The sequence below is a fragment of the Beta vulgaris genome, chromosome 2 (genome assembly GCF_026745355.1).
Source record: "Beta vulgaris subsp. vulgaris cultivar EL10 chromosome 2, EL10.2, whole genome shotgun sequence".
Lineage (NCBI taxonomy): Eukaryota > Viridiplantae > Streptophyta > Magnoliopsida > Caryophyllales > Amaranthaceae > Beta > Beta vulgaris.
The window spans coordinates 2,034,606-2,052,202 of NC_079203.1; the positions used below are offsets into that span (position 1 = coordinate 2,034,606).

The following is a 17,597-nucleotide window of genomic DNA, read 5'->3' on the forward strand; positions in this document are numbered from 1 at the left end:
GTCCCAAACGGATGCATTGTGATCCTTGTGCAAGATATATTCATCTTCAATGATTAATAGGCGATCTTAGGTAATCATAATCAATGTTCATCAAAGTAACCTGAAAATCATCAAAACACGCAAACATGGAGTAGTAGAACAACTTACGTAATTCATGCCATTATGCACCTAAATGCTCTAAAAGGAGTTCTAAATGCAATCAAAATGCCTCTAAAACTATATATAAATGTGAAATATCAATATGAAATTCGTTGCTACGTGTTAGAGACCCATTTACGAGGCATCAAATGTTGATCAACATTAACTTTCAGAGATATCGAGCTCTTGTTAAATGATCAGTAACATAAGCAACCCTAACTGGAGAACCAACCAATTTAGCAAATTCAAAAAGAGCATCTTTGTTATATAATCCTCAACATGGAGCTCTAAAAACCTTATCGGGACCATCATCTTTTAAAACGAAATGATGGAAGTAAGGATGGCAGTGGGGCGGGTTAAGTAGGAGACCCTTCCGCAATGGGTCTAGGTTTGGCGGGGATGGGGCGGGGATGGGGATTAAAATTGTACCCGCAATGGGTGGTGGAGCGGGTGTGGATTTTATGTTATACCCTCCCCACCCCGCCCGCCCCACCCCCACCCCGCCCCACCCCCACCCCACCCCACCCCCGCCCCCCATATTTATTATTAAAATTCTATTTATATACATATATTACTAATGTATTTGAAGACACTTTTGAAATGTAATAAAACATTTGCCTTTGTTAATGTATTTCAACTTTTCTTTTACTATATTATATTGTGATTTTGTGAAGTAGACAACTATAATGGGCTTATGGCAAATTCTTTGGTGGATTTTTTGCGGGGATGAAGTGGGTATGACGCGGGTGCGGGGGTGGGGTTGGGGTGGGTCTACAATTTCCCCCCGTAATGGATGGTGGGGCGGGGATGGGGATGAGAATTTGATGCGGGTGTGGGGGTACCATCCTCCGCACCCGCCCCGCCCAATTGCCATCCCTAGATTGAAGGCCTAGAATTTGGTTGTCATTTAGTGACCATTAAATAATGATCAAGAATGAACCAAGGTCTTCCCATAAGAGCCCGTTCATAATCATCGGCAATGAAGAATCGAAATAAGAAAATATTTTTTTCCTAAATCGATAACCTCAAGGCTTTCTTTTGGTTGCCACATGATCCTCACTATTTGGGTTAAAAAAGAATGTCTGATTGTTAGACCTAAAACTTTTTCCATGATTGTGAGCTTCCATGATTTTCTTAGCTGATTAAGTTATTTCATAGAAAACTGAACTACCTTCAAATCCACAGGTGGAGAAATGATTGGGTCTTCTAATCAGGATCTTGAATTGCAAACTTTTTAGCTTCATGAAACCATTGGGAAGAAGTTATGACTGTTTCCCTAAATGAAGGTGCCTTGGACTTAGCCACTGAAACAACATCCTCCTCCATATTAGGGGTTTGCTGATATGCAAAGGAGATATTGGAGGTTTGACCCGAGTCAAGGGTAGAGAATCCATTTGAGGAAACTTAAAACTGGCGTTAGGACGTTAGAGAGGAAATCTTAGAGAGAACTAAATCTTTTAAAGGTGTGTAATTTCGTTCTTAAACAAATAACATTTGAAACAAAATACAACATCTTTTGAAACACTATACTCAAGCCAAGTATATTTCTTAGACTAAGAGGAATTGAAGCGACACAATCTACCTTCTTCGAAATTCGTTTGAGGAAATATGTCCTTCTTTGGTTGACAAGCAACTCCTTGTATATATTTTCTCCAATGCATCTTGGTCCATCAGATGATAATCAACCAATTTTCTTCTTTTGGTTGGATCATGTATGTGGAAGATAATTGACATCAAGTTGGCTTTCCCTCTCAGTTGATGCAAATGTATTACTTCCATGTGTAATGAGTATTGATCCATCTCCAGTCTCTTGAGTTTCTATTGGATCATCCAATTGAGGTGAATACTCTTGATTAGCTTTAGATGTTTGCGGTTGAGGAGAACTTGCTTCATTCTTCTTCTTCCTTTTTTTAAAAAAACACTTTTGAACGAACCAATCCGAGGTCCCCCTCCTCTACTTTATTGCATGCGATTCTCATTGTTAACAATATATTAAGATGAAGAAATTCACTAGTTTAGCAATTAATTCATTGACTCACAACCCAAAAAATACAAATAAAAATTACATTGCGAACAATGTAAACTCACTCAAATTTAAAACTACTCAATTACATCGATTATATCAAAACTAAAATTTATAACAATTGAAGATAACAACAAATAATTACATTTAGGAGACTAATTAATACCTTGTATCAACTTTGAAATTCCATTGGAAGATGAGATTATGAGAAATGACAGAGGAGTAGCCGACTCAAGGCCGAAGCTTGAGTGCAATGAACTGACTGACCATCAACGTTCATTAAGCTCCCCCGTCGTCGTGCAGCCGTTATGCCACTGCTATGGAAAGTGGAAACCAGAGTTGATTAGATTCACACAGACCATAAAAGAAATTATATTGCAATATTCTTATGGATAAATATATTTGCAATTATGAACAAGGTTGTTAATCAAATTAGATAAACTTGATAAAAGAAATTATTATGCAATATTCTTCTGGATATTTTTGTAGCAATATGTTCTAATTAGAAGTGCATGCTTTCTTTAACTACTTTGATTCCATTCTATTCAAGTTATTTTTGCTTGATTTATCTAAACTGATTTGAACTATTTTTTGCTGAAATAACTTCTAATAAGTTGAACAAACATAACATTTATTGAAAAAAAATGTCAAGTTACACTCTTATAATGAGTTATCGTTGCATGTATTGCCTGCATGTAAAATTAGTTGCTCGACCTTGCGAAATATCACAATGAAAAAATTAGGAAGTCATAGAAGTTCAGACCTAGTTCATAAAAAAGCAAAATAACATGTCCAGCCGATCGGATCAAAAAAATCGAAACTTCAAAAAATCAGTGTGTTTTTGTTTTAAGGTTGAAGATGAACACATCTAATTCGAACCCAAATGTATTGGTTCGGCTCTAAAATCTCATAAATGGCGTTGATATTCTTTAATGATGTCATTTATTTAAGGAACAACCCCAAAGCAATTCTATGTTATTATTAAGCCAACAATAATCTGTAGTTAATACATCATCCAACACACTAGGGCCACCTCCAACCCACACATTAGTAGAGAAATCAATTGCGGTTAGATGAGAAATTACACGAGCCATGAGGTTTGCTTCCTTAAAAACATGACAAAAAAAAATGTCAAGCAACCTAGAAAGATACCAAATCTCCTTTACTATTATCCTAGTTGCGTCCCATCAAAAAATCTTATTATTTATCAGATTCACCACCTTAGGACTATCACATTCAAATTGTACTTTCTTGACATTATACTGGATTCATTTTCTGCCCAAAAACCATTGATTTAGCTTCCATCACACATCAAATAAGATAGTTGAAGCAATTTAAGCAAAGTACCTCACTCTTAGAATTCTAGATGACAGAAGCTCCGAATTTTTCAATATTCGCCAACATTGCTTTACCAGTAAAGCCTCGTTAACATCCTCTAACTGCCAAAATCTCAGACCTCTTGCAGACTTTGAAGTACTAAACTTATCCCACGCCACCCAAGATTTTTTTATCTCATCCTATTTACAACGCCACCAGAACTGGACCACCATAGATTGGATGTCTTCACAAAGACCACTAGGTAGCCGAAACAAACTCATAAATATAGGTGGGAATCGCTTTGACAACAACCTTTAGCAAGTCTTCTCTACACACGAACGATAAGAATTATTGTTTCTACCCTTTGTCTGTTCCATACCCGCTCTTTTACAAAGCTAAATGCCCGAGTCTATGACCTCCCAACAGAAGTAAACACACCCAGATAACTCCTAAGGGAGCTCACTAATTTCACCTCCAACAACGAAGCTAATTATTCTTTTCTATTTTGTTGCACATTTGAACTCACCATGACCTCAAATTTGGTGAAAAATAATTTCTTGTCGGGATGTAGTACTATAACAATCAACCACTCTTTTTCAAAGCATTCACATATCTCTCATTTGCTCTGCAAAAAAAATACTGCAATCTGCAAATAGAGGGAGAGACCTTCAGAGCACTTCTATATAACCACGATTCATTTGCTTTTGTATCAAATGGGAAAACACTTATATGCACGTAGGATAAGACAAGGAGATATGGGGTCACCTATTTAAGACCCTTTTTAGAATAAAAATTTATGAGGGAACTCTATCAATCATAACCGAACGAGATACAAAGGAAAGATATCTCATAATCAACCGAACCCAGCTATCAGTAAAACCCATCTTCTTCATAACTTTCTCCAGAAAAAGCCACTCCACTCGTTCATATGTTTTACTCATATCAAGCTTCACAACCATGTTACCCTTCTTTCTTGCACGCACACACTATTCATAATGTCATACAGTGGAAGGTCTCACAAGCTACCAGAGTATTATCAGAGATGAGGCGCCCCGATATAAAAACACTTTGATTGTACGAGATAATATCCGAGAGAACAATTTTCATCTGATAGCAATCATTATGGAGATGATTTATATATAATATGTTAATATTGCATAAGCTGATAGCGCGAAAATCAACCATAGAGAGAGCTTTTTTTTTTTATATATGTTGGGTATATGAGTTATATACGTAGCATTAATAACATCCATATCTTGAGTCTATTCAAAAAAAAAATTATAAAAAAATAGATCATTTTTTCTGTTTTAGGGCTGCAAGATGAACCTCTTCAATTCGGACCCAAATTTATTGGTTCCCCCCTCAAGTCTCTAAAATTTCATAAATGGTATTGTTTTTCTTTAGTGGTGCCATACTTTAGATGATGCAATGCATTATGAATTACTTCCTTTACCGCAAAATCATTATAAATTAACTCTTCATCCTCAATCTCATTTACTAGATTTTCGTTATAAACAAACAACTTCAAAAGGAGCATGAGTTGAGTTGACAATGAAAATAAGTGACCCTGGGGTTCCCATCCAATTTGAACCAATTAAATAGTTATCCTCGTGACAATTATGACAGTAAGCAGAATTGTACAAATCACATTTCCTAATTAGAAACGCAGTCGACCTATCTTAATTTAACCAATTATCCTCAAACCCAACAACACATAGATGATGTTCATCATCATCGATATTATTATTATTATTATTATTATTATTATTATTATTATTATTATTATTATTATTATTATTATTATTATCATCTTCTTCTTATTATTATTTTTATTGTTATGATTGTTATTAATACTATTGTTGTTATTATTATTATTATTATTATTACTATTATTATTGTTATTATTATTACTTTATGATATTTATTATCATTATCATTATCATTATTATTATTCTTATTCTTCTTTTTATTATTCATTTACCTTTTCCCCCTTACACCAAAGAGACATGATTTACTTATAACTAAAGTAAAAGACTTTTAAGCCATAAGAGAACAAGCCCAACTGAGTTACTCTCTTTTCCAAAATTATTAAAGAAAAAAAAACTTCAACTAGAGAACTTTCTTCACTTACCTCCCCCCATATATCAACCTGGCGAGTAACTTGACTTACTCACAATTGAAACAAAAGACTTCTTAAGTCATAAGAGATGATATCCAAGTCGAACTCGGTTACATCCTTTACCTCACACCGTAAAAGATGATATCCAAGTTGAACTCAATTACCTCATTTACCTTATATCTTAAGAAATGATATCCAAGCTGAACTCGGCTATTTTACCCTTTGCCTTAACTTTTTGGAAAAAAAGGAACAATCCCAATTACGGGAGTCTTTCAGTCTCAACTAAGGATTATTTTTGAACAGTTTCAACTTTGGGATATGTTTTATGAAAACGGTCTCAATTCACCGGTTACTATTCAACAGGTTAATTTTTTATAAAACTGATTTTCCATCCCCTACCACCCCTCTGCCTCTCCTTCCCCACCCCCTCATGTGCCATCACCATGACCACCCATGAATCAAATTCTCTTTCAGATTGGTAGTTCCAGGCGACTTTTTGTGGGACACAATCAGGCTGTGATCGACGTCCTAAGACAAAGTTGTCGATATGGTTTAGCACAATCGATATCTATCTAGATTTTATAGTCATCCATAAGCATATGTTGGCCTCATGTGAATGTAACATCATGACTAATACATTAGAGTTAGAATTACTGCTGCCATTTAACTTTTTTAATTCAATTGTGAATGTAACCTCATGACTAATCTAGATATTTCGAATCTTCGATGAAGTAAAATAACATCCCTTCAACAAACTCTCTGATTCCTTGGTATATATACAATTTCACACTTCTCATAAAAGATTAATCTCCCATTTCTTATCATCCGAGCCTGATTTTAACCTTTACATTTCCTCAAGAAGAGCACATTCTAGTTCGATAAAGGATGTATTTGTGAATGTGATAAATATTTCTTACTCTAATTAACAAGCAATATTAACTACAATATTGCTACATATAGAACTCTTCAATCTGGGCATCAAATGCGGAAAAATAAATCTAGTTGTTTTCACTTTTTATTCCTCTAATAAAAAAAAACTACTAAAGTCGAGCATACACGGTAACTCGATTCTAAAACATGTTGCACTTTAAGGATCTCTTTATGGGAGAGGTGCCTTGTGGGTACGTGTGCCGGTGCATCTCGGTGGTGTAAGGACTCAGTGAGCCGACGTTGGTTGCAGTTGGTTGGTAATGATGTAATGAGAGAAGGATAAAAGAGATTTGGTTGAGGGTAGGCTACAAGGGTGGGGGTTTATGTTGCTGATTATTGGTGGTGGGCCTGTTGGGAAGGGTTGCACATTTGGGGTTGGAGAAGGGGATGTTGAAGGGCTAGCAGGTTTGTGTGGGAGTAGGACTGTGGAAGTTATGAAGGTGGGGGATGTGACAGGTGGATGCCCATCAGAGGAGAGAGAAAATAAAAGTCGGGGAAAAAAATAAAAGAAAATTCATTTTACCTATTATAGCAACCTAGCAGGTCATTAACCGTTAGGATCAAATCTAGCAAAAATGATGCATAGTTGGAACTACCCAGAAATAATCCCTACTATGAACTGAAAATGACAAAACGTCCATAATTGAAATCGTTGTCGTCAGTTTTTCTTCAATTTTTTTTTTTTACCCCATACGTTATCTTAGCAAGCTAGGAATTGAGGAGCCCATACATACATGATACATATACATGCCATTTATAATCTTAGACTCGGTTAGCCAATTTATAATCTCTCACCACTCATTCCTTTCTCATCGCCCCTATTCACCATCGATTTTTCCCCCATTTTATTTTCACAAACCCTAAAACACAAACACCCTCGCACAGCCGAGTCCCCAATTTTATCGTATTTCTTCATCACTCGCTTCACAATCAATTCCCACTTTCCTCAAATCGAAAAATCAACCTTTTTATCCGTTATCTGATTGTTTCTTAAAATCGATAACACAAACCCTAACTTTCGATTCTCTTATCCTGATTGTTTTTCATCGCTATTTCCGGGGATTGTCGATTTTCAAGGGAGTTTTTTTTTTTCTTAATCCTGTTCTTTTGTAAATCAATTTAAATCTTTCTAATTGAAATACCCTTTTTTCTTCCCTTTTAAGTGAAAGAATTTTGATCTGTTTTTACGAAATTTGAAGTTTAGAATTTCTGTTTGTTTGGTGGTTTTGTTGGTGTTCTTGTATAATAGTATTCGGGTTTTCTTTATTTGGAAAGATTCAACTTGTTGTAGATCTTCAACTTTGAAACAATACCCAGAATTTCATCTAATCTCACAGAGATAAAAAATCCCCTTTACATCTAAACTTAATTTCCACACTCCTAATAAAACTGTTGAACAATTGTTCCTTTTTATTTGGAGGATTGAATTAGCTTAAAAATAGTTGTGGGTATAATCCTGAAGAGAGAGAGAAACAAGAAACATGGTGGGTGGAGGAAGCAGGAAGAACGAAGGGTCAATTACTATCAACAACTCGAATGTTTTCGCCGCACTCGATACGCTTAAGAAGAAGAAGAACAAGGATAAGAGCAAGAGTAGCAGCAGTAAGAGCTCTTCTAAGGCTGCTTTGAAGGAGCAGGAAGATCCTCAAGTTTTCTGGCAACCCGCCCCGTTGAACGCCAAGTCATGGGCGGATGTGGAGGACGAAGATGATGATGATTTCTACACCACCACAGCTCCACTGCCGTCTATTTGGGGCGCTCCGGCTTCGCAGCCGAACGACGAGGCTAGTGCCCTTGCAGAGGTTTGATTTTGTCAGTTATTTTGTTGAATTACTGTAATTCTAACTTGTTTGAGTTTATTAATATCTTGCTTGCTGTTTACTTTTTTTTTGTTGGTGTAGAATATTAGTTGGATTATATGTATGTAGTCAAATGATTTTGATACAAATATGCCTTTAATTACATGTTTTTAGGTGTATTAGTATTCTGTGTTAGTTTTATTTACCAAAAAAAAAAGGTTTATTGTGTTGGTTGAATTAGTGTAATGATTAATTGGTCAAATCAGAAGGAACCTTTTTTGGCTCCATATGGTGTGGATAGTTTTGATAATAACAATTATGAGGTATGAGAAAGATTCTTTAGGTACTGTAGTAATTTGAAGACTTTGGTTAATCGATCCTCGTTTTTTCTGTGTTGAAATCATTATCCTTTTGGCCTTATTAGTGGTGATACTTGTTTTTGTTGGTTCTAAGGATGATAAATTGCTTTGTGGATGTTAGTGTGAGAAAAAGTCAATAAAGAGTGTACTGTGTGCTAGTTTCATCCTTTGCTCTCCTTGCCTCGCCACAATTGGAAGATTTTGTTAGTTGGGTAAAGCAAATTGCTTCCTCTCAACATGTTTGTTTTATTAATTGGTAGATGTTATGCCTTGCACTGTTGAGATAAGGATGTTTGATGTTACCCATATGTTGTTAGCAACTAATAGATATTTCATGTGTTTATTAATTATAAGGCCTCATATTGCGGTAATGCATGTGCTAAGCTTCTTTTCCGTGATGAGAATGATTTTGCTGGTTTAGTTAGGAAATAGTTGTATCTGTACTTTGTGCAAGATTTAGTCTAGGGTTACAGTGAAGGTGCTATCTCCTTAAGGGGGCTATATGAAGACGGTTGTTTTCTGCTCCCTGGTACAACTTTGGCTGTAAGACATCCTTATGGGCAAAGGAGACGTTTAATTTATTGTTTCTGTTTCATTTATTGGAGCTGTTTAAGTGCAACACCATCTGGTTAGGTGCTGGTCTCTGGATGCATCTCATGCTAATCATGTGAATCTCAGGAGATGGTCTATGTTAAGAGTTTATTCTACACTCACTATATTGAAGTAATTGCTTCTTTATAAGTTTTAGTTGCTGTACTGACTACTAAGTAAGTCACTGGCTCCATGTATACATTGATGTCAGCCTTGGGCCTCTAAGCTGGTGAAGCGGTGCTTAATGGGCACAGCACAAGATCTAATTGCGTATACCTCCATGGAGTTAGCAACTATGTTTTTTGTCGGTTTCATGGAGTTCTTATGCGTTGAACTTTTCTTTAAGAGGCCCTTTTTATTGGTTTCTAAAAGACATGCTTCTATGTGTCGTTCATCGCCTCATCTGGGTTGATAGGAAATAATTTCTTTACTGATAGCCTCCTCTAGGTTTATAGGACATGTTCTAAATTTTTTTCCGAGATCCATATGAGTAACTTGACATTTTCTTTTTACTATGCAGTGCATTAATGACTGCAAAAGGTATTATATTATGCCACAGGCAACCAAGTATATATGTCATTTTCTCGAGGGGGTTTATTTTGTTGTTGGCAAATACAACATGGGTGTTAAATGCTATTTTAGCATTTTAATATATGTGCAACAATGGTTGTTCGCATGCCTTTCTTCTTGGAACAATGTGTGTTTTCTTGCAGACACATCGTCTTCGCGATTTGATGTTTGCGTGTTTCCTTTTGTATGTATCTGTTTCATCCAGAACTTCAGACATGTATTAAGTATTGTGTGTGTTCACCCTCTGATCTTCTGGTTGATTTCTACGCTGTTTAAGGTGTCAGTCACAGCAGTTTCCTGTTTGTTATGGCTGTTGTTTTATTTTAAAATTTGTTTAGTGCCTCTTGTATTTGGGTAGCTTATGTCCTCTTTTCTGTCTTCAGGAGAGTGAAAGTGAAGATGATATGCTTGATTTAGGTGATGAAGAGGTTGATGAAGAGCATGAACATGAATCAGATGCTCCTGTACACTCAGAGCCAGTGGTTACTAAAGCTCCTGAAGTGCCTGCTCCACCAAAAGAAACCGAGAGGCAGCTTTCAAAGAAGGAACGGAAGAAGAAGGAGCTTGAGGAGCTAGAAGCTCTTCTTGCTGATTTTGGACTTCAGAGCAGCAATGGTCAAGGTATGTGGACATTTGTTAGCGGCCTTTTCTTGTGTCATTGCAAAGAACCTAGCTGGCTTTCATTGCAGTGAAAGGACTGATGAAAACGTTTGTTCAAACTTTAGTAGATATAGTTGCTTAATGATTTCCATGAAGTTGCAAGATATGCACAATTTGTTTAGTAAAATACTAATTTTTGACTTATGAAATAACTAGTTGTTCTTTGAGTGATTATTGAAGAGGATGGATTGTCAATCAAGACTTGAAAGAATGATTGAGAGTGGCAAATGTCATGATGAATTGGTGATACATTCCCGTTTTTTGTTTGATTGCTGGTTTTTGTAATATTTTTGTGGTTTTATTTACGTGAATCAGAGCTTTTGATTTCGAAATTGGTGACAATCTTCTTTATATATGTGCTTCCTGGGAAGAACGCTTCGCTAATTTTTTTTTTCTTTGCATGCAATTATTGTAGATGCTGCACAAGAGAAGAAAACAGATGAACAAAAGGTAGAAGGTGCTTTAGAGAATGGAGAGAAGAAGGATAGTGGCGCTCCAGAGTCTAAAAGTGCAAAGAAAAAGAAAAAGAAGGACAAAACATCCAAGGAAACAAAGGAAGCTCAAGATCAGCCTAACAGCTCGGAGGCCACAGTTCAACCAAATGAATCAGTTGGAGCTGACCAGACAGAAGAGGATGCAACTTCTCTCGATGTCAAAGAGCGCCTAAAGAAGGTGGCTGCTTTAAAGAAGAAGAAATCAAGTAAAGAAATGGTTACTCCGGCAAAAGCAGCTGCATCAGAGGCTGCTGCAAGGAGTGCGAGGCTTGCTGCTGCCAAGAAGAAAGAGAAGAACCATTACAACCAGCAACCTGTGCGGTAAACAATGAATGTTTGTTTTTTTGTACACAGATCAAAGTGTTCCCTTTTGGTCGTTCATTGCTGGTGCACAAATAAACTCTGGGGGATCTGCTCTACTTTTGGATAGATGTTCTTTTGCTTTGGACCGCCTTGTTTATGTAGTCAGGAAATTTTCTCCATTTTTGGCTTCTGAGTTCTGAGGTCTTTACTATTGCGTAGTTATAATGTGATACTACCATTTTGGAACAGTTTCTTATCGAAAATCTTCTGTTAAATGTTACTTGAATCTGGTTGAGCAGATGCGGGTAATGTGTACATTGTGTCCTTGTGGATGAGATTGATACTTTCAGAAGCCAATTTTTGTGAATTAATTTGACCTGATCAATAGTTCTCATCTGTAATGTGTTTTTGTTTCTAAGTTTGTATCATGGGGTTGTCTTACCAACATTAGTGAACAATGAAAAGTGTGGTTAGAAACAATGAAAAAAGTCATTTATCCGAAGGTGAAGGTTCTAGCATTTTATTGATGTGGTTTGATCGTGACACACAATGTGTGTTCCTCTGGAACAATGAGTGGTTTGTTTTTGAGTGGGGAGATTATTGGAACACAAACGTTTCCTGCGTTAACCTTCATAATAAACACTAAGAGGGTGTTTGGTATGGAAAATTTTGATGTAGGAAACGGATTCAAATAAGTGTTTTCATTTTTAATTGTTTGGTATGAGTGTTAAGTAACAAATACCGTTTCCAATGGGAAACATAATCCCCTCATTTGTTACCCTTATCAAACTAGTGGAAACAAATCAGGTTTCCTTCCTCAATCATAATCTTCTCAATTGTTTTCATTCCACTAGGATACCAAACAACAATTAAAGATAACGGTTATTATTTCCATTTCTCCTCCTTATCCAAATCCTTTCCATTCCGTTTATGTTTTTCATACCAAACACCATCTAAAATTATCTACTTTCTCCTTCGAGACATTTCTTTGAAAGTTAACATATTGATTGTATTTAAGTAAAAATTATAAAAATTTGATATTTGGAAGGCATTATATCGAATTTAACAAAATTTTACTTGATCAAATTCTTTCTCACTTGATCAAATTCTTTCTTACACAATGACGTGAGATAATTTATTGATTAAAAGTGTGAAAATAATGAAAAAACACAAACTTTTGTATGAGGCATGTCACACCTTGAACAAATGGTGTGGCCAGCTAATAAAAAAGTCCGAGCTAGGCCTAATAATGAATTCCGTGTCTCTTTAAAAAAAAGTTCAAGCGTGAATTCATTTTCAGAGAGGTCATTTTTGAATCCGTTTTCAGATGGATTATTTTTTCTAACAGGGGTTACTTTTTCTGATTTTTTCTTCTTCTAATTTTTAGGTGTTACTTTTAGTGAAACTAGGGGTTACTTTTTCGAATGTTAAGGAGTTACGTTACTAAAATTAGGGGTTACTATTAGTAATGCTAAAGGGTTATTTTTACTGATTATAAGAGTTGTTATTTATACGGTACATAGGGTTTACTTTTTGTAATTATAAGAGATTACTTTTGTAATTATAACGGGCTACTTTTACTAAAACTAGGAGTTACTTTTTTCATTTATTGCAGGGTTACTTTACAAGATCATTTTAGGCTATTATATGATTAGTGGGCCTTAACCCACATGCTTAAGTTGTGATTCCGCTGTCGATTAAGATTATGTAATTTTCCTAGGCGTTACACTTATAAACAATAATTATTAAAATAAAAGCCATTAGAGTTGCTTTGCATTTTTTATTTTTTCTCGGTTATTTATAAATGATTGTGTTGAAGATATAAGCAAGGGTCTTGTTAGATATGAATAAAAAAAAACTTGCATTGATAAACTTAATATTCTTTTACAAGTGACCATTTTTTTAGAATTTAATTTACTTAGAAGTTAGGATCTATTTTTCTTTATGGCCTGTTTGGATATGACCATTTGATTTGAAATGCTGTAATTGGGCCAATTCACATGTTTGGCAAGTCATAATAATTGGAATTGGATTTGGGCCAATTCCCTACTCATATTAAACATACCTTAGCCCATGTGATTTCAAATCCAAACTAAAATACTCTCATTTCAAATCCCAAACTTCCTCTCTTCTCCCCCTGAACTACCACGACATATCACGCATGTTTCACATTTTCTCTCTCTCTCGTCTTCTCTCTCCTCCATTGGAGCTTTTTTGAGCTCGATTTCTCTCTCTGAAGGACGATTGTTTCTGCATATTTTCTTCAAAGGTCAGATTATTTTAAAATTTTCTTCTCTTAAATCTAATTAATTGAATATCCAACTTTATTGTAATTTATTTGCTCGAACTTGCTGATTCATCTTGTTCAGTATGATTATTTGCACGTTCCTTCACTTCGATTTTTCAATAATTGATGATTTCGAAGAATATTCGCCGACGATTGAGAAATTGCTTGTTAAAATCGAGTTACTTTTGTAAATTAGGGTTTTGATAAGGTCATAATTCTGTCAAATTGCTCCAGAAATAGTAGTATCAAATGCAGATTTACTATTGTTTGACTTAGAAATTTAGTCGGTTTGTACCTGTTTCTTGTTTGGATATTTTTAGGGGAATAGCTAATTTATCTCTTCTTCTCTGTTTATTGCCAAAGTAAATATGAGCACAAATGACTTTGTTTGACATAATACTCGTTCCGATCTGGCAATCTGATATGCTAGGTACTTGTCAGAGAAAAAAGAGGAAGGTGCATCACAATTATTTAAACTTTTTTCGTCAAGAGTGATTATCTTCAAAGATTTTGATATTGCTTCTCATGCAAGCAGTATATATATTCGATTGTGAGCTACCTAAGAGCAAACTTGAGGTGCTTGATCCAGATTTTTGTCAATTGATCCAAAGTTAGATATTTTACCTCTATCTCTCATGGTTTGCTACTTTTTTGAGATGGAAACGTGATGATGTAATGTAGCATTTTGATTCTTGCAACAGTAATAACATCACCTATAGTTTTATGTGATGCTGTAATTTTGGAACAATTTGTAAAACAGTAGACATGAAATGAAGCAGTTGACTGATTTGGTTTCATGTGTTCAGCTTAAGTGTTGAAGATTTGTTGTAGACATACCTAATGGTTATTATTAGCTCAGATTATTTGCCAAGGGGATTCTTTTAAATTTGAAGGATTAGAGGCGGAAAGAAGATAGTCTATATGCGAATCAAATATGGAGGATAACAAAGTATATCTATTTTGCGATATGTAGGAGCAATGAATTCCAAAAGACAAGGCAAAGAACCTATGGGTCCTCCACGTAAAAGGAGATATGTTGCGTGGAATCGTCAAATGGATGTGATTCTTACTTTCACATTATATGAGCAAATTAACGAAGGGAACAAGAGCCGATGAATGAGTTTGATATGCTAAAACATCTACCGGGGGAGCAAAGTTAGACTGAATTTTATTATGTATTAGTGATTAGTCTATTTCATTGGTTGTAGGATCGAATTACAGTTCCACACTTTTGCTTGGTTTGCCAAACAGTATTTGAATTTGAAATTCAACATTTGAAATTCTATGAATTCCCAAACAACTTGTTAGAATTTGAAATTCTACATTTGAAATTCTTAAGTTTCCCAAACACTAGACTTGTAATTGAATTCCATAAATTGAAATTCCGAATTTAAATTGTATTATTTGAAATGAAATATAGGTATCCAATCGCAACCTTATTGAATTTAAAAGACAATCACTAATGCTCGGAATTTACCTAGTTGTAAAATATTGCATCAAGAACCAAAACTTCCGTGTAGCGATGAATCCATCCTTCTAACTTTTACTAAGTTGTTAATATTCTTTTTTTTTACATAACTAAAATGCAATATGAAATGAAAAACTATTGGAAAATAAATTGAAAATGGGGAATAAAGAATCTAAATAAAAATATTTACTTCTTTCGTAACGAAATAAGTGCAACAAACTACCTTGTCAGTTGGAACATACTCCTAGAGATAATTTGGTAATTGTATTTTAGGTGGTGTATTAGGGGAAAAGGAGGAGACATAAAATTACATAATCAAACACCAGCTTCCTCACCGACCACCACCTTCACCACATACAACCACACCAATCACCACCTTCACCATCGACAATCACTGACCACCACACCAACCACTTTCGTCGACACCAACCACCATTACCTCGTCACCACAACGTTGTCACCACCATACCAACTACCTTCACCACCACAATTAACCCCAAACTCTCGAACGAACCAAGGATTCAACCAAGCAAATCAAATCCACAATTCAACCCCAAAATATCAACTTTTTAAATTTTTGGGTTTTTTGTCCCGAACTACCTTTAACTTTTATGTTTTTGCGAGAAACTACCTTATAAAAAAATTGTTGTCCCAAACTACCTTACTTTTACCATTTTGTTGTTGACAACTACCTTAGGCCGATTTCCGATGTTGACTTTTGTTTTTTCCGCTTTTTTATTATCACATTATATCACTTGACCTCTTCAAACCCTTTTTTTAATTTTCCCCACCCTAATTGTCTCATTTTCCGGTGTGCGCGCGCTCTTTCCCTCATATCTATGTGACACTTTGTACCACCAATCCACCATTAAATTCCTCTTCTACTTAAACTAAAATTGAAACAATCACCCTCCTCAATTCCCACAAGGGTAATTTTGTTTTTCCCACAATTTTGAACTGAAAAAACAAAAGTCAATGCCGGAAACCGGCATAAGGTATGTAATCCCCCACATTTTTAAAGGATTTTCATAAATATATTAAGCTATTTATGTAATTATATTAAATCCAAATGAGTTTGGAAAATGATTTGACTTTTAAAAAGGGTTGACTATTTTAAAAGTCAACTAAAAATATTTTTCTAAGTTAATAAAGTTTGTAATATTTTAATTAAGCGTGTTTTAAATAAGAGTTTAATTATTAAAAGTATATTTGAAAAGAAACTTAATGGAATCGAAAGCCCAAAAGAAATAAAAAGGGAAAGGATAATTTGATGACTAAAGTCCTAACAAGCCCATCTTGTTAGTCATCAAAGTTTTAATTATTGAATTCCTTTTCCTAAGCCCAATAGGATTAGCCTATTGTTTTAATTATTAATTCCTTTTTCCTAAGCCCAATAGGATTAGCCTATTTAAATATCCTAAAACCCAAATATTTTGCCCTACACTTTATTTTCTCTCTCCTCACTTGCACGTGATTTCGAGCCTCCTCTCTCTCACTCGACATTTTCTCTCTCCTCTTCCTCTTGAGCGTGACTTCCATCTTTTCTCTCAAAAATCGTTTCTTCTTCGCTAAGTAACGTTTCTTGTTGAACAAGAAACGTCACAAACCTTTTCTTGAAGCCGAAAAAGTGATTCCCGTCCTTGCTGCTGTCCTCAGTCCGGCGCCCTCTCTCCTCCTCTTACTTTGGTTGTTTTCTTTACTTCTCCTTTAAGATTCCATTAAAGTTCTAATTTTTATTATTATTTTATTATTATTTGCATGATTACGATTTGAGTTATTATTTTTATTATGAAATATGTATTTTTCGGATCAATGTATAAAAGAAAAATTTCAGATTTATTATTTTTAGTTTTAATCATGAAAGATGTGATTTTTAGGGTTTTAAATCACTAGAAATCGTATATTAAAGTATGAATATGAATTTTGATTGGAATACGATTTTTATATTCATTTAAAATATTTTCAGAAGGTTTAGAAAATTTTATAGTGCTGGAAATTCAGAAAGTTAATATTTTAAGGTTTTTAATGGTTTTTAATCACTAGAATAGTTTGATCTATACTAGGGATTAAAAATAATGAGAGTTTAAATTATAAAAACGATTTTTAAAGAAGTTTAAAAGGGTTTGGGACGTTTTAAAGTTGCTGTATTTTTTTTAGTACAAGTATTTTACTCGATTTCTTGGTTGTTTTAGGCGGAGAATTCACTTAGGGGACTTTTAGTGCTTAAAAGTGGCCTACCGTTACGTTTATACGAGGTACGTACATAGTCTACGTGCTAAATGGTTAGAAACATGCTCTAGGGATGTTTTTAATTTGTAGTATCATGTATAGGACCTTGTAGTTCATATATATGATTTACTGAGATGGCTTTACATGTTATTTGCTTGTATGCTACATGTAAACTAAGAATATGTTTAAGTAGATTGTTTGTATGGAAGTTTGATGCAAGCAACTAAGTTTAGTTTGGTATTAATTCGTAGTGAATTAATGAGTAAATTGGAATCATGGATTCTTTGAGATTATCTATTTATCTTATAAG

At 34.8% G+C, this 17,597-nt stretch overlaps 1 protein-coding gene across 1 annotated transcript; it reads left to right on the forward strand.

The window, feature by feature from the left end:
* Positions 1-7,284: 7,284 nt before the first annotated feature.
* Positions 7,285-11,704, forward strand: LOC104887745 (uncharacterized). The gene is made up of 3 exons (XM_010672470.4): positions 7,285-8,329; positions 10,230-10,467; positions 10,922-11,704. The coding sequence occupies exons 1-3, from the start codon at positions 8,009-8,011 to the stop codon at positions 11,323-11,325; spliced, it is 963 nt and encodes a 320-aa protein (XP_010670772.2). The 5' UTR covers positions 7,285-8,008; the 3' UTR covers positions 11,326-11,704.
* Positions 11,705-17,597: the final 5,893 nt, after the last annotated feature.